This window comes from Nerophis ophidion, linkage group LG01 (genome assembly GCF_033978795.1).
Source record: "Nerophis ophidion isolate RoL-2023_Sa linkage group LG01, RoL_Noph_v1.0, whole genome shotgun sequence".
Classification (NCBI taxonomy): domain Eukaryota; kingdom Metazoa; phylum Chordata; class Actinopteri; order Syngnathiformes; family Syngnathidae; genus Nerophis; species Nerophis ophidion.
In genome coordinates this window covers 56,503,014-56,527,058 of record NC_084611.1, presented here as the reverse complement: position 1 = coordinate 56,527,058, position 24,045 = coordinate 56,503,014, and the positions used below count along the sequence as shown (strand labels likewise).

The following is a 24,045-nucleotide window of genomic DNA, read 5'->3' as shown; positions in this document are numbered from 1 at the left end:
TCACATAAGAAAGGTTAGAAAGACAGCACCCCAGTCTCAATGTATGGTGGGCTTGTCAACTTATAGTCAAAGCCCAGTGACTGATTATTCTTCACAAGGGGCTGTCTCGGTAGCACGCCAGCAGTCATTGCATACTGTTCCTCAGCCTTCTCCTACCCTTTCCTGCAGTCACCCTCCGTCTGATGCTCCTGCGGCTGTCGCACATCAGTCCGCCTCCCCATTACACCCATCTTCTGTCAATGTGGCGCCAGCCGCTTTTGACCCACCAGCTAACGACCCTGGTGCTCAAGTTGTGGCCATGTTTGATAGAGTTCTATCCTTGTGCAATGCTTCTTTGGCTAACAATCAAAGACCAGGGCGCCAAACGTCAGGCAGCCGTCAGACTGCTCAACCCCGAAATCACCAAAGTTCTTTGGCAGTCACGTGTCGAGTATGTACGTCCAGTGAACATTCAACTCATGCACACTGTAAGCTCTACAGATTGTGCCTTAACTGTTTGAGACCTGGTCACATGAAGCGTGAGTGCCCACAAGCCTCACATTCCCCGGCTATACCGCCATCTTTTCCACCCAATGCTGATTTAAACTAACCCGCCTGTGTAGTGAGAGGGGTAGCATGGGCGATGCTAGTAGCACCCTCAGTGAAAATGAAGATGTGCCATTGACCTATGTGAACTGTTGTAGTAGTGTTTCTGATGACAAAACAGTGATTGTTGTGGGTTCCCATAGAGTGAAAGGAGCTAGTGAGTTGTTTTATGCTCAAGTGTCTGTGGGGGGCCAGTCTGTTTTAAGAGGGATGCTTGATTCAGGTAGCATGTCATGCACGCTAAATGTGGAGGCGGAGTCAAAGCTTAGAGCTGTTGGGCTACTCCCTAGCCCTCGGCCTGTGCCGGAGAAGGTGGTACTTATTGGCTGTGGTGGCCTTATGACACAACCCAGGTGCATTTATGACCTTGAAATTGAAGTTTATGGGTCTAAGTTCATTGTGCCAACTTTACTTGTACCAGGGCAGAAAGATGAGATGATCATTGGGACCAATGTCATAGGACCCATTATACAGGCGATGAAGTCGGATAATAAGTACTGGCAGCTGGTCTGCTCCAATACTTCTGACCCCAATTGTGAACAGTTTCTTGGACTACTTAGCTGTATCACACGCTGGTCTGGTCCCGAAGTGCCTGAAAAAGTTGGTACAGTCAAGCTAAGACAATCTGTCACTCTTGCACCTCAGGGAGAGTCTCTAGTATGGGGGAAGCTGCCCAGCAGTGCTCCTGTGTCACCTGGGAGCACTGTCATTGTGGAACCCACCTCTTCCCGTTCAACCCCTAGAGACATCATTGTTGGGCGGGTCGTGACACCCATGTGGGGTGATCGTTGGGTCCCGATGAAAATTTTGAACCCAACAAAGAGACCTGTGACACTGCGCCGTAATGCTAAGGTAGCAGATGTTTTTCCTTGTATTGCAATGGAAGACCTTCCTTTGTCACAGAATGTGTGTATGCAGCAGACCTGTGAGGGAAGTGACCCAACCTCCAGGTCAGGTACCACCTCTAATCCCCTTCAGCAGCTTAAAGAGTGCGGGTTGGCAGATGTTGATCTTGAAGGGTGTGAAGTATCAGAGGAATGGAAACAGCGTCTGGCTGAACTAGTCCTCACCTACTAAGATGTATTTTCTAAGGACAAGCTGGACTGTGGTGAAGCAAAGGATTTCGTCCACCGAATCCACCTCACTGATGATCGCCCTTTTAGACTCCCCTATCGCCGTGTCCCTCCAGCTCACTATCATAAGCTGAGAGAGGTGCTGTCTGAGATGGAGTTCAAAGGAATCATCATTAAGTCAGTCAGTGAGTATGCTTCACCCCTTGTCCTTGTCTGGAAGAAGTCAGGGGAGTTGAGGATCTGCACAGACTTCCGCTGGCTTAACGCCAAGACCGTGAAGGATGCACACCCGCTACCCCACCAGGCTGACTGTCTTGCCGCCCTTGGGGGAAATGCCTTTTTCAGTACCATGGATCTTACATCGGGGTTTTACAACGTCCCCCTCCATGAGTCTGACAGGCGGTATACGGCCTTCACAACACCTTTAGGCCTATACGAGTACAACAGACTTCCCCAGGGCTTGTGCAACAGCCCTGCATCCTTTATGCGGATGATGATCAGCATCTTTGGGGACTTGAACTTCTCAAGCCTTCTCTGCTATTTGGATGACCTGCTCGTGTTTGCTCCATCCGAAGAGGAAGCCCTGAAGCGGCTGGAGAGTGTCTTCCTGCGTCTCAGAGCCAACAACCTGAAACTAGCGCAGAGGAAGTGCTACTTTTTGCGAAGGACCGTGAAGTTTCTGGGTCATGTAGTAAACAGCGGGGGCGTCGCAGTCGACCAGGAGAAAGTCAAGGTCATCTCAGCTTTTGAAAAAGAGGATCTTATGGAGGATGACGGCTGCACCCCATCACAGCGGAAAGTCAAGTCCTTCCTTGGCATGGTGCTGTACTACCAGCATTTCATCCCTGGCTGTTCTTCTCTCGCTAAGCCACTGTACACCTTGACTGCAGGACAGAAAAGGAGTGCCAAAGGCTCCTTTGGTCGTAGAAGAGCAGGCACCTTCAGAAAACTGACTCCTCAGGACTGGATGTCTGCCTGTGAGAAGGCATTTAAGGATCTGAAGAGTGCACTTCTTAATAGTGTGGTGCTGGCTCATCCAGACTTTGAAAGGCCCTTCATCCTCTGCACTGATGCTTCCCTTGATGGTCTAGGTGCAGTCCTGTCCCAGGTCCCCTATGGCGAAGAACGAGCGAGACCAATTGCTTTTGCAAGCAAAACTCTCAGCCGCAGCCAAGTCAACTACCCTGCTCACAGACTGGAGTTCTTGGCCCTTAAATGGGCAGTTTGTGATAAATTCAGCCACTGGCTCAAGGGTCACAGGTTTACTGTCTGGTCGGATAACAACCCCCTCACTCACATCTTGACTAAACCAAAACTAGATGCCTGTGAGCAGCGGTGGGTCTCCAAGTTGGCTCCATATGATTTTGAGATTAAGCACATCCCTGGCAGGCAGAATGTGGTGGCAGATGCACTCAGTAGAGACCAATTTGTGACTCATTTAATGGAGCGACTGCTGAGTGAGCCCTATCCTAAGCTGCTGAATGGGGTCTGTGATGTCAGTGATGGATGTGTGCAGGATGCGTTCCGCTTCACTTGCCAGCCTCAATCACTGATGTGTCATCCTCACATTGACACTATTGAAAGTTCAATGGCCGAAGAAGATGTCTCTTCCATCCTTTCTTCTTTGGATGAATGGGACTGTGCTCCTCGCCAGCGTGCTACCTCACTAGCTGACCACCTCACAACATTGGAACCTCCTGGCCAAGACACTTTGCCTTCCCTATCACTTGCTGACCTTCAGTCTCACCAACAAAAATACCCAGTCATCTTAAGAGCTACTTTTTATGTTGACAGAAAACGCAGGCCCTCCAGACGCGAACGATGTAATGAAAATCAGCCAACTCTGAGAGTCTTGAAACAGTGGGATAGGCTGACACTTCAAGATGGCATTCTCTATAGAGTCACAAAGGACCCTTTGAACAAGAAGAAGAGGTACCAGTTTGTTGTGCCAGAGTCCTTGAAGGCAGATGCACTGTCTGGCGTTCATGACCTAGCTGGTCATCAAGGTCAGCCCCGCACTCTTGCTCTAGCTCGCCAACGCTTTTTCTGGTATGACATGGAGAAAGATGTCCGCAATTACGTGAAACAGTGCCGCAGGTGCGTTCTTAGCAAGACCCCTGAGCCTTCAGCAAGGGCCTCGCTACAGAGCATTAAGACCTCTGCTCCCCTAGAGCTTGTGTGTGTTGACTTTTGGACAGCTGAAGACAGCCACAACAAATCTGTGGATGTACTTGTAGTCACTGATCACTTGACGAAATTGGCACATGCCTTTCCTTGTCAGGACCAGACTGAAAAGAGGTTGCTAAGAAATTATGGGACAGCTTCTTCTGCATTTACGGGTTCCCTGAGCGCCTTCATTCAGACCAGGGTGCAAATTTTGAAAGTGAACTGATTGCTGAACTGTTGATGTTGTCAGGAGTTCAAAAGTCTCACACTTCCCCCTACCATCCTATGGGAAACGGTGGGACGGAGCGGTTCAACCGCACCTTGGGCAACATGTTGAGATCATTGCCCCCTCGTTCCAAGCAAAAATGGCCCCAAATGATCCAAACAATGACTTTTGTGTATAATTGCACTGTGCATGAGACGACTGGGTTTGCGCCTTTTTATTTGATGTTTGGGAGAACCCCGAGATTGCCAGTAGATCTCCTCTTTAAGAATGTGTTTCGGGATGAGACTGTGTGTGACTATAACATATATGTAAAGTCCCTTTTAGAGGACCTGCATTGTGCCATGACGCTTGCCCAGAAGAACTGCTCAGCTGAGCAGAAGCATCAGTGCAACCAGTACAACAGAAAGGTCAAAGGTCAGCCTCTTTCACTTGGCGACCAGGTTTTGTTGGCAAACAAAGGTGTCAAAGGGAAGCGTAAACTTTCCGACAAGTGGTTGCCTGTTATACACACTGTGGTGGCCTCAAAACCTGACCTGCACATCTACCGGATCAAGGATCCAGAGGGGAATGAAAGGGTTGTTCACCGTAACCTGTTGCTCCAGGTCAACTTCCTGCCTTTAGACGGAGCTTTGGATGATGATGCTGGACCCGTGGTCATGCCTGCCATTGCAGTGTCTGATGGGTGTGAGTCAGAGGTGTCTGATACAGCAGCTGCAACTGTTGGGACATCCCATGCTGGTTCCCTCTTGAGTGCTGATGCTTGTGATGATGGCCGTACTGCCTCATGGGTCCGTGAGCAGTCTTCCTTTGATGAGCCTCAAGGTTCAGAGTCCGCTGAAGTAGTCTCCCCTACAGACGGTGGCTGTATTGCTGCTCTGGATCCCCCGATAGCTCTTCCTTCTCCCTCACTACAATTAGTCCCAATTGTTCCACCTCAAGCATCTGGTGCTGAGAACCAATTTGCCTCACGGTTTGGCAGAGTCATTAAACCTGTTTACCGTTTAATAGAGTCCATGGTTCAACTTGAGTCCATATTAAGGGTTGAGCCAGGCGTCCATACTGTTATTAATGTGTGAGATATGATCAAAAAGCTGATTTGTGCTGCTCTTTGTGTGGACTCGATGTTCTGAAAAACTCATTTTTCCCTTCTCACCCACAATGTTTGGCCTGTGTATGTGTGGTGTATAAGGCACCTCACCTTGTCTATAGAGTACTTTGAGTTCTTGCTAGGCGCCAAGCAAGTCTCTTGTTCTCTTATCCTTTAAATAGGAAGCGTATATTGCTGTTTAATGCAAATTTGTGATTTTCATGGCCATTGTGTTTACATATGTATGCTGTTCTTGCAAACCAGACTTTTGTGTAATTTTGTGGGACTGGTGTAACAGGGTCAATTACATCTTGTAAATAATTTATTTTCTAAAGTTTTATTATTGTTATAATTACACAAAATATGTAAGTTACGTGTAAATACCTGAATATTGTTTGATGTTTTGTCAATGTGGAACCATTGTCTCATTGTCCCTCCTACTGCAATAATTACTGTGACACCTGTCTTTTTATATGCGTTAGACACGCCCTCCAACTTCCCTTTTTGTCTACGATAACGGGAGAGGTAGGCGTTCATGCGACGACAGAAAATGTCTTGTTAAGAACTTTAATTCATTTCTTGTTCATTATTATATATTTGTGTAGGGGCTCGACGATGGCACAAAGTTTTGATGACGATTGTATTCTGTTTTAATCAGGTATGTTTTTATTTTACTGTGTATGTAACTATGCCGCCCTTTTTGTCTACGATAACGGGAGAGGGTCTCGACGATGGCACAAAGTTTTGATGACGATTGTATTCTGTTTTATCAGTAAAGTGCAGTGGAGAAACCCATGGTGTCGGTCGTCTTACATAAAAAACACACAACGCAGAGGAAAAGACCACCGGTTACACTGGGAGCAGCTGGGTAAAGTGTTTTGCCCAAGGACACAGCGGCAGTGACTAGGATGGCGGAAGCAGAAATTTAACCTGCAACCCTCATGTTGCTGATACCGCCACTCTACCAACCGAGCTATGCCGCCCCATACAGTATAAGCAGCCACCACACGTAGATTGAATCAATCAGAAAAAAAAAGTGGTTTACCTCATACAAATCCAGCATCTGGTTTCCGCCTAACCCCCTTGTGGTCTTGACATTTTCCATGGCCAAAGTGAAGTAGATCCCGCTAGTGTCAGACAGGTAGAGGTTATAGGTGTCATTCTGGTTCCACTCCTGCACGGCCGCAAATACCTGCTTCTCATCTGTGCTGACAATGTGTAAATCCTATCAGCCAGCAAAGAGAGATTGGAGGAGTTAAGACCAGAAACATATTCGAAACATATTTGTTTGTATCTGAGATCACCCTGACTATTCCAGAAATAAGCATAAATGTAAGATATTGAACTAATTTACAAAGCCCAAAACCAATAAGTTGTGTAAATCGTAAATAAAAACAGGATACAATGATTTGCAAATCATTTCAACCTATATTCTACTGAATAGACTGCAAATTCAAGATACTTATCGTTCGAACTGAGAAACGTTGTTATTTATTGCAAATATTAGCTCATTTGGAATTTGATGCCTGCAACAAGTTTCAAAAAGCTCACACAGGTGGCAAAAAAAGACTGAGAAAGTTGAGGAATGCTCATCAAACACTTATTTGGAACATCCCGCGGGTGGACGGGCTGAATGGGAACAGGTGGGTGCCATGATTAGGTCTAAAAGCTGCTTCCGTAAAATACTCAGTCGTTCACAAACAAAAATGGGGCGAGGGTCACCACTTTGTGAACAAATGCGTCAACAGTTCAAGAACATTTCTCAACGAGCCATAGCAGGGAATTTAAGGATTTCACCAGCTACGGTCCGTAATATCATGCACGTAAGCGGCAAGGCTGAAAACCAACACTGAATGCCTGTGAACTTTGATCCTTCAGGTATTACTGCATCAAAAACCTATTTCGGTGTGTAAAGGATTTCACCACGTGGGCTAATGAACACTTCAGAAAACCACTGTCAGTAACTACAGTTTGTCACTACATCTGTAAGTGCAAGTTAAAACTATGCAAAGTGAAAGCCATTTATCAAGAACACCCGGAAACGGCGCTGGCTTCGCTGGGTCCGATCTCCTTTAAGATGGACTGATGCAAAGTGGAGAAGTGTTCTGTGGTCTGACGGGTGCACATTTCAAATTGTTTTAGGGAATTGTGGACGTTGTGTCCTCCGGAACGAAGAGGAACAGAACCATCCGGACTGTTATAGGCCCAAAGTTCAAAAAACAGTCTCTGTGATGGTATGGGGTGTATTAGTGCCCAAGAAATTGGTAACTTACACATCTGTGAAGGCACCATTAATGCTGAAAGGTACTTACAGGTTTTGGAGCAACATATGTTGCCATCCAAGCAAGGTCTTTTTCATGGACGCCCCTGCTTATTTCAGCAAGACAATGCCAAGCCACATTCTGCACGTGTTATAACAGCGTGATTTTGTAGTTAAAGAGTGCGGGTACTAGAGGTGCGCGGTTTGCGGTCACAACCGCAGAGTCCGCGGATAAACTGCGGGTCGGGCAGGTGACATGACGAAAAAATAGATTTTAAATAGATTCGGGAGGGTGGTGGTTGAACCAATTCGGAAATATATATTGTAATAATCCCAGGAATGTAGGCTCATAAAACTTCTTCGTTTGTCTTGTCTTTATTGCACAAGAAGTAATACAACCACACAACAGCTCTCATGTCTCTTACGCTTTTCCGGGGACAACTCGAACTCTCACTTCCTGTCAATAACGTCACTTCCCTATCTCTCCCGGAAGTCCCGCCCCCCAGCAAAAGTCATTGGCTAAAACCCCGTAGCCAGCCGCTACATTATACATAGTTAAATGTTATGTTGAAGAGGTTCATTTAGCCTACTGATGTGTATTTATAAAAGGTTGATTTCTATAGGCTAGTAGGTAAAGTGTTGTACCTGACAACTCTTGATGGTACAATCCATACAACACGTCACAGACAACGTCACGCTAACATCACGTGACACCTCTAATGAAGGCTGCAGAAGCAAGGTAGCCCAAACTTGTCAGGTACAACACTTTACCTTACTAGCCTATAGAAATCAACCATTTATAAATAGTTAAATGTTGTTACCCACATATGAAAAACGAGCAGCACTCTTTGATACAGTATGTGGGCATACTTTTATTTTGAAGAGTCTCGTTTGGTCTGTCGACGGATGTAAGGAAGCTACTTCCGGGTATGGCCAACGGGGTATTTGTCATTTGTTAGTATTTTACTTGGTAAAATGTTTGATCCACATGCTGTGCATGTTATTAGTTTTACGTTTGTAACGTGCTTTATTTATTACAGTTTTCACTGTGAATTTGAAGGGAAAGTAAGCCTTCAAATAAATCAGTTCAAGAAAGCCATTGTGTCTGTGCTATTTGGAGGGAGTTACACTTTCCAACCTCACTAATGCCTTGCATCGTCTATATTAGATATATAACAACGGGCGGGTGGAGGGCGGGTGGGGCTTTGATAAAATGTTGGTTCGGGTGGGTGGCGGGTGGATGACGACTTTAGTGATGCGGTTACGGATGATATAATTGCCTATCCCCGCATCTCTAGTGGGTACTAAACTGGCCTGCCTGTAGTCCAGACCTGTCCCCCATTGAAAATATGTGGCACATTTTGAAGCGTAAAATACAACAACGGAGACCCTGGACTGTTGGACAAATTAAGCTGTACATCAAGCAAGGAGGGGAAATAATTCCACCTGAAAAGCTTTAAAAATTGGTCTCCTCAGTTCCCAAACGTTTACTGAGTGTTGTTAAAAGGAAAGGCCATGTAACACAGTGGTAAAAATGCTCCTGTGCCAACTTTTTTGCAATGTGTTGCTGCCATTAAATTCTAAGTTAATGATTATTTGCAAAAAAAAAAAAAACAAGGTGCTCTTTGCAGTCTATTTAATTGAAAATAAGTTCAAAAGGATTTGCAAATCATTGTAATCTGTTTTTATTTATCATTTACACAACTTGCCAACTTCACTGGTAAAACTGTGGAATTAAAACATGAAGCAGAGTTACTCGGTTAAATTAGTACAAACCTACCTTTGGCAGGGAATATTTTGGAAGTTTGATTTGGATGAATACGTCCCTCCTGTAGGAAACATAATAAGTAGCTCGTCCGGATGTAGGCACCTGCAAAAATAGAATACTGTATTAATTACAGGTCTTCAACAGGGGGTCCCTGACACTACATTATCCGCAGCAGTACAGCAGGGGGTCGTTGAAATATTGTTTTATTTTCTAAATATTTATTCAAATACCCCCTGCAATTCATCCACACATTTATTTATTTATTTTTTTTTTCATTTTACTTTTATTGACATCCAGCATCAGACATTCCTATCCATTACATCATATTCACATACATCATATATATATGTTGCCTGCCCTAAATGTCAAAATATTTTTTGTTTATATCCCAACCATACCACCCAACACCCCCCAAAAAAAAGAAACAGTAAAAAAAAAACTAAGTAGTCTCTAAAAATACATCAATTAAATAAACAAAAAAGAAAAAAAAACATTAAAAATAATAATAAACAGAAATAAAAAAATATTTAAACAGATGTATATATATATATATATATATATATATATATATATATATATATATATATATATATATATATATATATATATATATATACTGTACATATATATGAGTTTTTTTGTTTTATATATATATATATATATATATATATATATATATATATATATATATATATATATATATATATATATATATATATAGAAAAACATCATCGGTGGTCACTCGTGGTCGAGTATGACTGTCCGCCTTCCTGGTCCTTGTGGGTCTGCAGGTGGGCGTGGAGGCCGATTCTGGACCCGATTATTCTGGGGCAATGTGGACAAGGGAATGTAGTGGTGGTGGGTTTGGGTTGGGCCTGTTTGGTGGATGCTCTCTCCTTTCTTAGTCTGCGCTTGTCTTGTGCAGCATGGCGGAGATCGTCATTATATTGCGTGGCACCCTCACGGACAAGGTTTCTCCACATCGTCCTGTCTTAAGGTCTATGCGACACTTTGTCAGGTTTGCCTTGATGTTATTCTTAAATCTCTTCTTTGGACCTCCCGAGGCCCATTTCCCTTCAACAACCTGGGAATAAAGGACTTGTTTTGGGAGGCGAGAGTCAGGCATGCAGACTACATGGCCAATCCATCTGAGTTGGTTTTGGGCAGTCGTGGCAGTGATGGTGGGCAAGCCTGCCTCCTCCAGGACGCTGGTGTTGGTGCGTCGGTCCTCCCAGCTGATCCTGGGGATTTTTCAGAGACATCTATGATGGTAGGTCTCGAGTGCCTTTAAGTGCCTGCTGTAGGTGGTCCAGGCTTCTGACCCACACAAAGCACGACTGCCTTGTAGACCAGGATTTTGGTCTTTGCTTGGAGGTCACGGTTCTTGAAGACTCGCTTCCTCAGCACACATACATATATACATACATATACACATATAGGGAGTATATGATTAAATTATTATTGTTATTATTATTATTTTTTTTAAATCCACACATTTAAATTCCTTTAAAAACTCAATATCATTAATCCAACGCAATGTAATGTAGTTTAGAAACGAGGCATGGCCACACTATTCAATGTACCTTGTAACTTTACAATACAAACACAATAACTACAAATTGACAGCTCAGACTCATAGTGAAGAATTATTAAAATCCCTGAATCCCAACAGTAATTCTGAACAACTCAAAAATCAAATCACGTGTTCTTTATCCCATTTCTGACACTTCCTAAAGTTTAAATCAAAATCCATTCACTTTTTGAACTATATTGCAGACTAACCGACAGACAGACGAAAAAAAAAACCTGCAATTACACAACCTGCTGGCAGGTAATATATCAAAAGATAAATGAGATTGTCATGTTAGTGCCTGCTTGTTTTGTCCGTCAGTTGCTTCCAAACGTGCTGCAAGAGGATCCATTCTTTTGTTGAATTAAAAACATAGGCTGAACTTTCTTATTAGCCATCCGCACTCTTTGTCTCTGTGGGTGGAGGCAGGGCCGCTGGCATGCACACACAGAGAACAGCTCAACCTCGTAATGTAAACGTAAGGAAACATAGTAGAATTGATCTGGATTACCCTCAAAACCGAATTAATTTCATTTCTAAAGTTCTGAATAAAGTTTACCAATAACTTTTTGATTTATGTTGCTAACTTACTGACTAGAAAACTGACAAATGCACTTTTGTAATTACACATACCTCCTGGTAGATGTACTGGACATGTTCAGTATTTGAATAGCTTAGTATTGCACAAGAACAAGGTACCTTAAGACCCAGTTTAAACACAATTATATACAGGATACATAAGTAATCGGTCCCTGCTGCATCTCTTCATTAGTGTGGGGGTCCCCGACCATGTTTACACTCATTTTCCAGTCATGAGTGAGATCGGCCTATACCAATACTGTTACCGACCACATGTATGCACTCTACAGTGCTTTTGACAGTTTAACAAACACAATATTTAAATCAGTTGCTTGTTTTCTTTTGTATTACGCAATTGTTTGAGCAAAACAAATTCAGTAGCATTAGAATAATTAAGTTGATATCATCACACAACTGTTATGCTTAAGGGCCGTTGCAATAGTCGTTAGCAATTGTGCTGAAGTTGTACTTTTTTCCTTTCTCGTATCTGTGTTTTTCAGCCCCTGAATCGGCCTGCTGACTGCCGAGGGAACATCGAGTGCCGTGACGCAGACAAAGCAGAGACAGGGTGATATCACTGTGTCAACACATTTGCATTTATTAATAGTCATATATTGTGTCTAACTGGAGCTGCTGAGATTACCCCTTTTTTCAGCGGCAGCTTCAGTGATGTAACCAAGGAGCTCCCTGGACTATAGAGCATAGTTTTGAAATTTAACTCTTTCTCTGCATAATTCCTTGCTTATTGTCTGTTTAATAGATGTCATCAGTGTTTTAACCTGACAAATAACGAAAACAAAAACAATAACGACTATCTACTATTAATTTAAATTCTTCGGTTTTTTCCCTCAATGTCCTCCTGTGTCCAAGGATCATTCTCTGTTTTACAAAAAACAACAAAAACACACAGTTGTTTTGAATATAAAAATAATGACCTAATGTAGATCATATACTGATCTATGTTCGTTATCGATGCTAACAATCAATGGGTCAATCTGCCCTCACCTGTGTCATTGCTTGCTCTCGGTGTGTAATGTGATGGTACTGGTTAATGATATTTGTAATGATATTCATAGAAATGCGGTTTATTTGCCGTAAGAGAAATGATTATTATTAGCTTAAAGGAGCGACTGCTTTTTTGATTGAAAGTTTTATTAGCAGATTGCACAGTACAGTACTGTGGGGGGGTGGGCGTGGCCTGCGGGCCTGCTGCTGTACAGGGTGTGTCAGGACCAGCCTCGAAAACAGCGACAGGTGCGTAGATGGCCCAGGTGGGCATTTTATCTAATCACCTGTAGCCTTTATTAGCAGCAGCTGTGAAGAAACGAGTGTAGTTGGGGGTGCTGCTGAGAGACACAGAGGCAGAAAAGACACTGTGCTGAAAAGCAAAAGACTTTGCACCATTGGATAAAAATAAAACAGTGTTATGCCCAGAATATTGGGCTCTCCTGGCAGTCTTTGGTGAACTGAGGAACCCACTATAGGGCAACTTCTACAAGTACATATTCCGTACAATTGACCACTAAATGGTAACATCTGAATAAGTTTTGCAACTTGTTTAAGTTGGGGTCCACGTTAATCAATTCATGGTACACTGTGCATAAGTAGCTGCTAGTCGCTTGTCAGCCGGGGCACTAAAAATAAATGACTACGTTTCCACGCAATTTCTAATTTCTCAAATAAATGGACTGTTTTTGTATTTTTAAGTCCTGTTGTCCATGCACACTCTCTAATGCAAGTACTGGTCATACGTTGTGTACCTACCGTACACTGGGGGGGCACTTATTTCCTTTTAGCGGTTGACTTCGACGTCACACCAGGGAGTGCGGCTCCTCACAAGTCAACAGTTTAGCGCTGATGTGACTGATGTTGTCACAGAGCAGGATCGAACCCGCTTTTCTCCCGCAGCTTGGTCTGCCAGCACCTCCGTTCAAAGCGCGCTGAGACACGCCCATGCCCCTGCTGGCCGCATCACGCCTACATGCTGTGGGCAATCAGCAATCAACACACCTGCCTGATGAGGGCCAGTTGTATATGGACCAGTGGACCCAAAGATCCTCGCCGGAACTTAACCATCCATTCCCGTACAGTAAGCCCGATACATGCTTGATGCAATCCTGCTCTCTCTTTTTTCCCCTCTGTGTCTCATTGTCCCGTCATGTCGTTCCTGCAGCAGATCCCCGTTACTGTTTTCGAGCCGTACATCTCTTTTCAACCCCGCGATTCCTTTGCTTCCCTAACTGCCTGTTGGATCTCAACCAACCGCTTGGACACGGACCTTCTTCGCCCCTCTTAGCCCCTGATATGCTGCTTGCCTCACGGACATCACCCTGATCTTCCGCCTCTCGAGTCAAGACTTCTGGTAAACACTCAGCAATTAATTCCTACACATAGTCTTACACCATACACCCCTTTGTGTTTTGTCACAATCCATTTCTTTGTTGTTGAAATAAATATATGGTTCATTATTTATTATATCATACTATTTATATATACATATAATAAATACATGGAGCAATATTGCCCCCTTGTGGTTCTGTATTGTCACTACTCCCCCTGTATACATAACAGATATCCACAGTAATATCGGCACCGATGACACATACCATGTCTTTAATGGCTATGCTGATGTTAAATAGCAGACAGCATCATGGAATGATGTTACATCTCACTACAAACATGGCGCTACAACCAAGTAGTTCTCGGTGCAGGTGCAGGCCCGAAGCAAAGAGCAAATTTTCCCCAAAAAAATTTCAGACGGAGAATCATCAATCAATCCATCCATCCATCCATTTCCTACCGCTTATTCCCTTTTGGGGTTGCGGGGGGCGCTGACGCCTATCTCAGCTACAATCGGGCTGAAGGCGTGGTACACCCTGGACAAGTCGCCACCTCATCGCAGGGCCAACACAGATAGACAATCAATCAATAAAACTTTATTTATATAGGCTCTAATCACAAGTGTCTCAAAGGGCTGCACAAGCCACAACGAGATCCTCGGCTCAGATTCCAGATCAAGAAAACACAACTTTTGACTGTTTTGGAGTTTATTCATAAGGCTCTGTGGAATAATGGAAGGAGAATACTGTTCGTACCCCGGCCAATACGGTTCCGGATGAAGGTTGCTAATGATCTGGACTATCTTGCCAGTTGTGTGAAATAGAGAGTTATTGCTAATCAGTTTGGAGTGCACAAATGCAGAGTGAAGAGGATTGTCTACGATTTAGTATACCTGCTTCATTCTCTATGCTCTCATTCATATTATATATTTCTTCATGTCTTTTGCTACTTTCTTGGATAAATCTCTGTTTCTTTTTTTCTTCCATTAATACACTTCAAAACGTCGGGTTGTTTTAATTTGTGAAGTCTCTTCATCACTAAAGGCTTAGTGGCCACATAGTTGGACAGCACCTTTTTAGCTCTTATTTCCAAAAATTGTGTACACTCCTGAATTGGGGTCTCATGGCTGCTTATGTGGACACTTGTACTATCATCTGGTGGTGTCAGAAGAGTATAACATACAACAGAACATGTCACTAAACATGACGTACACGTTTGTGTACTTATGGACTAAGTACATCATATCAAAAGATGAGTGTTAGTTTTTATTCTAATTAGGGTCCAATAAACCCATTTAGAAAAGAGAAGAAAAAAAAACATGTAAACAAACAGCTTAGGTCTTAAGAGGTTAAAATGTGTCAAAACTTGTGTTTTTATTGTATGGAATTTGCTTCCGGGTGGATTCGCGATACACAAGGTCCCCCCTGATGGCACACCCCCACTTGAGAAATCTGGGTTTCAATCGCATAATCCAGGTGTGTTAGTCTAATTTTTCAATAACTGAACATGATCGGATTAGGTCTTTCAATGGGTTGTGGGATGCTTATTTAGAGCCAAACTGTTTGAGAAATTAGGCTAATTTAGTGCATGGACGCGTACTGAATATCAGCCAGAGTGGATTGGTGTTAAATAGCATGAATCCACAATCCTGGCGATCTTGTGCTTTTTCAAGAAATTTAGTCGATACTGATTTGTGGCCAGTCGGCACATTCCCAACTAACATATGTAAACCCTTTCTTTTATTTGCAAGTTTTGTCGAGTGTCTAATTGGATTTTGTTTTGCAAAACAGCCATTTGTAGCAATCTCCTGATTAGCATTCAAGGGACACAGCATTCCAAGGTGGACTCGGGTAAATAAGCCTGGGTCCAATCAATAGTACCATTATTGTGTGTCAAGGGAAACATTTACATTCCCTAACTAAGCCTCGTCTTTTTGTCTGGCAAGTCTTGACCCTTTGCAAACACCAATGCAGGAACAAAACCTGCAATATTGTCATTGGGCTTTTGTCTCTGCAAGGCAATCAAAATGTACTAAATACGTTTGGAACTAATACCTTTCATATAAATGTAAAGACTGGCTTGGCTAAGAAGAAGTGATGCTTATTGTAATAATGTAGAATAGTAGCATTTTTTTCAACTAAATAGGATATAAATAAGAAAACAAGCTCCAAGACCAAGGAAATCGAAACTTTTAAGTCCACGGACTCAAACGTTTTTTGAGACCTCGTTCCTTAAGCTTAGTTAAAGATAAAGTACCAATGATTATCACACACACACTAGGTGTGGTGAAATTTGTCCTCTGCATTTTACCCATACCCTTGATCACCCCCTTGGTGGTGAGGAGAGCAGTGGGCAGCAGCGGTGGCAGCGCCCTGAGTAGGTTCCTATGTGTCAAAGTCAAGGCCTGCGACCCGGATCTGGCCCTAGGACCAGATGAATTATGAATCATCTATGGCCCACGTAATAGTATTTGATTAGTATTAGAACACCAATACTCCATTAGTGTTGGTGTTAGGAATTTTTAAAATAGGGTTGCAGGGACCCCATCAAGTCAGAAAAATGGCATTTCTGGGGTTCCACTTTTTTGTAACCGTTTTGAAAACAAATGTTAAATGTATGCATTATCATGTTATAGCTCACATTCTATATTGTGTTTTGAAAGTAGGTTGTCTGTGGGGACGGGGCGTGGCCTGCGGACCTGCAGCGAAGCGAGCTTTGCCAGGACCGGCTTCAAGATCAGCAACAGATGCGTAGATAAACCACCTGGGCGTGTTTATCTAATCACCTGTCGCTCTGTTAAAGGCAGCAGCCAGGAAGGGGAGGGGAGTTGGTGGTGGAGGATGAGCGAGAGCGAGAGCAAAACTGTTAAAGGGGACGATTGCTGAAAAGCCCCAGAAAAGACAATTTATTGAAAAATAAAACATTGTCATGAACCTGAAAGAGCCTGGCATGTCTTTGATTGGTGGAAGCACAAATCTTCCACAATTTGTATGGGGGGGGGACATGGCCTGCGGACTTGCAGTAAAGCAATGTGTGCCAAGCTTCGAGAGCGACAGGTGATTAGATAAACATGCCCAGGTGTATGAGGGGCCGTTAGGGACATTATTCAGAATTACCTCTTACATGCTCTACTGAAATGCCCTCACATAAACAACTGAAATGTTTTCTCTCACACACACAACTGAAACACTCTTATACACACTACTGAAACACTCTTATACACACTACTGAAATGGTCTTCCATAGACAACTGAAATCTTTTTCCCTCACACACACTACTGAAACCATCTTATACGCACTACTGAAATGCTCTAACATACACTACTGAAATGTTCTTACATACACTACTGAAATGCTCTCACATACACTACTGAAATGTTCTTAAATACACTACTGAAATGCTCTCACATACACTACTGAAATGTTCTTACATACACTACTGAAATGCTCTCACATACACTACTCAAATGTTCTTACATACACTACTGAAATGCTCTCACATACACTACTGAAATGTTCTTACATACACTACTGAAATGCTCTCACACACACTACTGAAATGCTCTCACATAAACAACTACAATGTTTTACTCTCTCTCACACACACACACACACACACACACACACACACACACACACACACACACCACTTGCGTGTGAGAGACAACAATTTTAGTAGTATGTGCGCAAGGATTTCAGTTATATGTATTAGAACATCTTACCAGTGTGTGTGAGAGCATATTACCAGTGTATATGAGAGCATCTTACTAGTGTGTATGCGCGACATTGCATTCCGGTCCAGGTCACCAATAATGCCCGCCCCTTTTCATTTTTTTTTTTTTTTTTTTAAATACAAGTTGTTTGTGAACAAAATGTCTGCCTAACTGCCGACAAGTAGCTTAACCGAGGCAGCAGGTCTACTTCATAATTTTAGGGCTTCAGCGGAGAATACAAGAACACTTTGAACGCAACAAGGGTCGGGCTGCCGCTGTGGGTTGCACCTGCGTGCCACAACACCTAAGCTGCCACAGAGCTGTGCTTTGTCCTCCCGACAGCCAAGCAGCCTGGAGCCCTCGTTCTGTGGCGATAGTGCACGGCAGCATCATCAAGCGCAACCTTCTACCTCAAGGACTTTGTGGCAAGAGGAGGAAAAGGTATTTAGACATGATTTATTTCTAAATGATTGTTGAATCCCACGGAATGTAAGGCAACATGGCGTTGTAACCATTAAGCAGTTAGCCTGGTATGCCTTCACTACAAACAAGTTAGCAACTAGTGTTTCTGTGGCTCCTAAGAGTCTGACATCTATTGCAAACTTACCGTTTGTCTCGGAGGAAACGGAAAATGTACACTTTTAAATCAGCTAATAATGTTTGCAGAGTTGTTGCTACGGTAACATGTCGAAATGTGAGTCGAAATGTGAGTCACGTCGTGGTACGTCGGTAGCTGACCGAATAGTAATAATAATAGATTACATTTATTTAGCGCTTTTCTTTGGACAAGATAAGGGGTCCCAAAACTATGGCCCGCGGGCTGGTTACGGCCCCTCCAAAGTCCAACGTAAAACAATTTAGTTGTTTATGTGAGAGCATTTTAATTGTTTACGTGAGAGCATTTTAGTAGTGTATGTGAGAGCATTTCAGTAGTGTATGTGAGAGCATTTCAGTAGTGTATGTGAGAGCATTTCAGTAGTGTATGTAAGAGCATTTCAGTAGTGTATGTGAGAGCATTTCAGTAGTGTATGTGAGAGCATTTCAGTAGTGTATGTAAGAGAATTTCAGTAGTGTATGTGAGAGCATTTCAGTAGTGTATGTGAGAGCATTTCAGTAGTGTGTATAAGAGTGTTTTAGCAGTGTGTGTGAGAGAAAAAACATTTCCGTTGTTTATGTAAGAGGATTTCAGTAGTGTATGTGAGAGCATTTTAGTAGTGTGTATAAGAGTGTTTCAGTAGTGTGTGTGAGAGAAAAACATTTCAGTTGTTTATGTGAGAGCATTTCAGCAGTGTATGTAAGAGGCAATTCTGAATAATGTCCCTAACGGCCCCTCATAAAGGTGGGCCATCCACGCACCTGTCGCTGATCTCGAAGCCGGTCCTAGCACATTGCGCTTTGCTGCAGGTCCGCAGGCCAGCAAACCCACCCCCCTCCCCCCACCCACACGTACACATTGTCATTTATGCATTCATTTGATATTAAGGAACATATTTTATTTTTGAAGGATATTTGCTTGTTTGCTGTTTGCCTTTTGAAAATGGTTTCCCTTGAAATAGCTGACAGAGCCATGAGAAAAAAATGCTCTATTAATTTTTAATGAACAGGACATGTAATTTTTCTTTCAAGGAAGTTTGTTTTTGTCTGTGAGCCTGTTTTGAAAAATGTTTTACTTGAAATCAGTGACAAAGCCATGTTGGATTATTCATTTAATCGTTGAATAAAATATGGTACACTGTGTTAGGTCTTGGTTCAATAGGTTATGTGCAATCATTTCAAAATGTTTTAATAAACATTGAATCAGTCCGGCTCTAGGCTTGCAGCAAATGTGTTTTTTTAACTTTGACATCCCTAGTTAGTTATTAATGTTAGAATAATTGTTTCTCAGTTCTCACAAAACTTTGTGTTACATTGAGTGCCCTTCGAGACGCAAAAACATGTCTTTGAACCTACCAAGAAGAAGGCTTGTAAAACTCTACTGTGTAGGGGGGAAACAACATGAAGGGGTTTCTGTTTCTTTTATGTATTGTACTCAACTGAAATATATTGTCGTGACCAAAGAACTACAAAGCGGAGATGAAGCAGGGCCTGACTCCCCTCCATTCACCCCTTTTCTGAACTCTTTTACGAACCTCTTTTTGAACTCTTTTACAACCTCTTTCTGAACTCTTTTAGGAATTTCTTTTTGAACTCTTTTATGACCTCTTTTTTAAACTCTTTTACAAACCTCTTTTTGAACTCTTTTATGACCTCTTTTTTGAATTATTTTGAAACCTCTTTTTTGAACAATTTTTTTTCTTTTAAACTGTTTTGTAATCTAAGGCGATGGCTGTTTAGGACCCCGTCCCTTTGGAAGCATCTGTTGCCTTGTGGTCAGGGAAGGCCCAAATAAATGAAGGAGGTGTACAATATTTTGGCAGAGCGTAAGGACACTGTAAAAGGGTACAGGAGTATGCGTTTCTCCTCATTGATACAAATTGAATTCTGTCTTTGTTTGATTCTTTTCTTCTTGTCTGTTTTAATAGATGTCATCAGTGTTCGAACCTGACAATACCAAATAATGGGACTACACGGTGAAGCACTAAGACACTTTTAGTTTAGTTTAATCGGGTCTTTGATCCAGCTTGTACCTTGAAAAACTTGCGTTGCAAAACAAAGTTTTTTAGATCAATTGGTGCTTGGCCCCCCTCAAAACAGCACAATTTGAACATGTATCATTAAAAAGAAAACAATACTTTTGGATAAGGAAGGGAGAATAAACAATATATTACGATGTACTTTAGCAACAACAATAACTGTAACAAAGGTACAGCTTTGACCTTGGACATTTTGAGATGCTTCACGGCCAAACACACCATCAGCAGGTTGTCCATATTTTCATGGAAAAATGTCCGCCGTTTAGATATTTTAACATCTTTGGCTGACGTTATTTACTCATTCTGCTCAAGTCTAGTGCAGACGAGCAGTGCTACGTATGAACTACTGAGTCAAGTTTTTGATGACTTGTTTGTCTACTACAAACCCTGTTTCCATATGAGTTGGGAAATTTGTTAGATGTAAATATAAACGGAATACAATGATTTTCAAATCATTTTCAACCCATATTCAGTTGAATATGCTACAAAGACAACATATTTGATGTTCAAACCGATAAACATTTTTTTTTTTTTTTTGCAAATAATCATTAACTTTAGAATTTGATGCCAGCAACATGTGACAAAGAAGTTGGGAAAGGTGGCAATAAATACTGTTAACGTTGAGGAATGTTCATCAAACACTTATTTGGAACATCCCACATATCTGCAGGCATATTGGGAACAGGTGGGTGCCATGATTGGGTATAAAAACAGCTTCCCAAAAAATGCTCAGTCTTTCACAAGAAAAGATGGGGCGAGGTACACCCCTTTGTCCACAGCTGTGAGCAAATAGTCAAACACTTTAGGAACAACGTTTCTCAAAGTGCAATTGCAAGAAATTTAGGGATTTTAACATCTACGGTCCATAATATCATCAAAAGGTTCAGAGAATCTGAGGAAATCACTCCCTGTAAGCGGCATGGCCGGAAAACAACATTGAATGACCGTGACCTTCGATCCCTCAGACGGCACTGTATCAAAACCGACATCAATCTAAAGGATATCACCATATGGGCTCAGGAACACTTGAGAAAACCACTGTCACTAAATACAGTTGGTCACTACATCAGTAAGTGCAATTTAAAGCTCTACTATGCAAAGCGAAAGCCATTTATCAACAACATCCAGAAACGCAGCCGGATTCTCTGGGCCCGAGTTAATCTAAAATGGACTGATGCAAAGTGGAAAAATGTTCTGTGGTCCGACAAGTCCACATTTCAAACTGTTTTTGGAAATATTCGACATTGTGTCATCCGGACCAAAGGGGAAGCAAACCATCTAGACTGTTATTGACACAAAGTTCCAAAGCCAGCATCTGTGATGGTATGGGGGTGCATTAGTGCCCAAGGCATGGGTAACTTACACATCTGTGAAGGCACCTTTAATGCTAAAAAGTACATACAGGTTTTGGAACAACATATACTGCCATCCAAGCGCCGTCTTTTTCATGGACGCCCCTGCTTATTTCAGCAAGACAATGCCAAGCCACATTCAGCACGTGTTACAACAGCGTGGCTTTGTAAAAAAAGAGTGCTGGTACTTTCCTGGTCCGCCTGCAGTCCAGACCTGTCTCCCGTCGAAAATGTGTGGCGCATTATGAAGCGTAAAATACGACAGCGGAGACCCCGGTCTGTTGAACGACTGAAGCTCTACATAAAACAAGAACGGGATAGAATTCCACTTTCAAAGCTTCGAAAATTAGTTTCCTAAGTTCCTAAACGTTTATTGAGTGTTGTTAAAAGAAAAGGTGATGTAACTCAGTGGTGAACATGCCCTTTCCCAACTACTTTGGCACAAAATTCTAAGTTGATTATTATTTGCAAAAAAAAAAAAAAGTTTATGAGTCTGAACATCAAATATCTTGTCTTTGTAGTGCATTCAATTGAATATGGGTTGAAAAGGATTTGCAAATCATTGTATTCCGTTTATATTTACATTTAACACAATTTCCCGACTCATATGGAAAAGGGGTTTGTAAATGGATATCATCAATTTCTTCTTTTCACCACTGTCCTTCACAATTAGAGTCGTGGTCAGAAGTTTACATATACTTGTAAAGAACATAATGTCATGGCTGTCTTGAGTTTCCAATCAGTTCTACAACTCTTATTTTTTTCTGATAGAGTGATTGGAGCACATACTTGTTGGTCACAAAAAAAAGCATTCATGAAGTTTGGTTCTTTTATGGATTTATTATGGGTCTACTGAAAATGTGACCAAATCTGCTGGGTCAAAAGTATACACATAGCAATGTTAATATTTGGTAAGTTTCACTGCAATAAGGCGCTTTTGGTAGCCATCCACAAGCTTCTGGTTGAATTTTTGACCACTCCTCTTGACAAAATGGGTGCAGTACAGCTAAACTTGTTGTTTTTTGACATGGACTTCTTTCTTCAGCATTATCCACAAGTCTGGACTTTGGTAAGGCCATTCTAAAACCCTCAATTTTAGTCTGATTTAGCCATTCCTTTACCATTTTTGATGTGTGTTTGGGGTCATTGTCCTGTTTTAACACCCAACTGCTGTCATGAGGGCGGTTCTCCTGCCTTTTTTTCCTCTTGTGTCTGTAAGTCCCCTCCCCGGTCATCCTTTGCAGGTGTGCTGCCAGTCATTCAAGCCCACCTGCGTTTAATCAACCACCTGACTCAAACCCTGGATCTCCACCCAGCCAGTGTCAGTTCCTCCGTTGCCTGCGGTACAATTCAGCCTGAGCTCACTTACTTTGTGATTCCTGTTTTTTGTATTTCCTCAGGTGGTGGACAGACTTTTGACCTGGTTTTCCTGGAGCTGATTTTTCATTATTACAGATTGATTTTCTCCAGTGGCTTTTTGTTATTAAATTTTGATTTTTTACTGATCTGCATTTGGATTCTTTTTCTTGAGATCACAACTACGCCCAAGACCCAAACACAACTTTCCTCCAGAAGGTCTTATCTTTGTCCATGTGATGTCTGATGAAACAAAAAAATGAGCTGTCTTGCCCACAATACCCAGCAATAATCCCAGTAACACCATACCTACCATCGAGCACGGTGGTGGTAGTATTATACTCTGGGCCTGTTTTTCTGCCAATGGAACCGGTGCTTTACAGAGAGTAAATGAGACAACCAGGACAACCTAAAATCATCAGCCCGGAAGTTGGGTCTTGGGCGCAGTTTGCTGTTCCAATGACCTCAAACATACTTCCAAAGTGGTAAAGGAATGGCTGAATTAGGCTAGAATTAAGATTTTAGAACGGCCTTTCCAAGGAAAGGCTGTTCGACGCAATGGAAGGATTGTTTCGGGCTGTACGAACACAGACTGGAGCAATTTCGGAATAGAATCGCAAAATGGATCTCATCTTGGAGAAGTTTGCTGAGAAAGAATAATTGAATCAAATTTGAGAGATCAAGCACAGACACAGAGCAAGCAAGTCATTGTTTGGACTGATCGAATAATAACAACATCTTAATCTACGATTAAACTCCCTCGAATGGCTTTGATGCAATCATGAACAGGCTGTTCTGAAGAACTCCCCCGAGGACTCCTCAAGGATGGACGCTTTGACATTCCTTTTTTTCAACAACACCTGGTGTCGAACCTTGAGATCGGCCCCAGTCCACAAAAACATTTCAACATCTCACCCAAGTTAATTGGGCATACATTACACGCACCCGGAACAAATCAACGCCTTCACCACTGCTTAATTCCTCCGGGGTTGTGGATGGCTGAGTACCGTCGGCAGCCGGCCTCCTTATTGCAATGAAACTTGCCAAGGGACATGTAACCAACTATTAACATTGATGTATGTATACTTTTGACCCAGCAGATTTGCTCACCTTTTCAGTAGACCCATAATAAATTCATAAACCAACCAAACTTCATGAAAGTTTTTTTTGTGACCAACAAGTATGTGCTCCAGTCACTCTATCACAAAAACATAAAAGTTGTAGAAATGATTGGAAAGTCAAGACATCCATGACATTATGTTCTTTACAAGTGTATGTATGTGTCACTTCCCCAAGCTCCAAACACACACATGACATAAACAATACAAAAACACATG

The 24,045-nt window shown here is 42.3% G+C and overlaps 1 protein-coding gene across 1 annotated transcript in view; it reads right to left on the bottom strand.

The window, feature by feature from the left end:
* sorcs3a (sortilin related VPS10 domain containing receptor 3a) overlaps positions 1-24,045 on the bottom strand; it is a 614,798-nt gene that overhangs the window by 168,940 nt on the left and 421,813 nt on the right. The window contains exons 8-9 of the mRNA XM_061907863.1: positions 9,178-9,267; positions 6,183-6,362 (exon numbers count right to left, since the gene is read on the bottom strand). Of these exons, the coding sequence (XP_061763847.1) occupies positions 6,183-6,362; positions 9,178-9,267 (270 nt within the window). The remainder of the gene's footprint in view (positions 1-6,182; positions 6,363-9,177; positions 9,268-24,045) is intronic.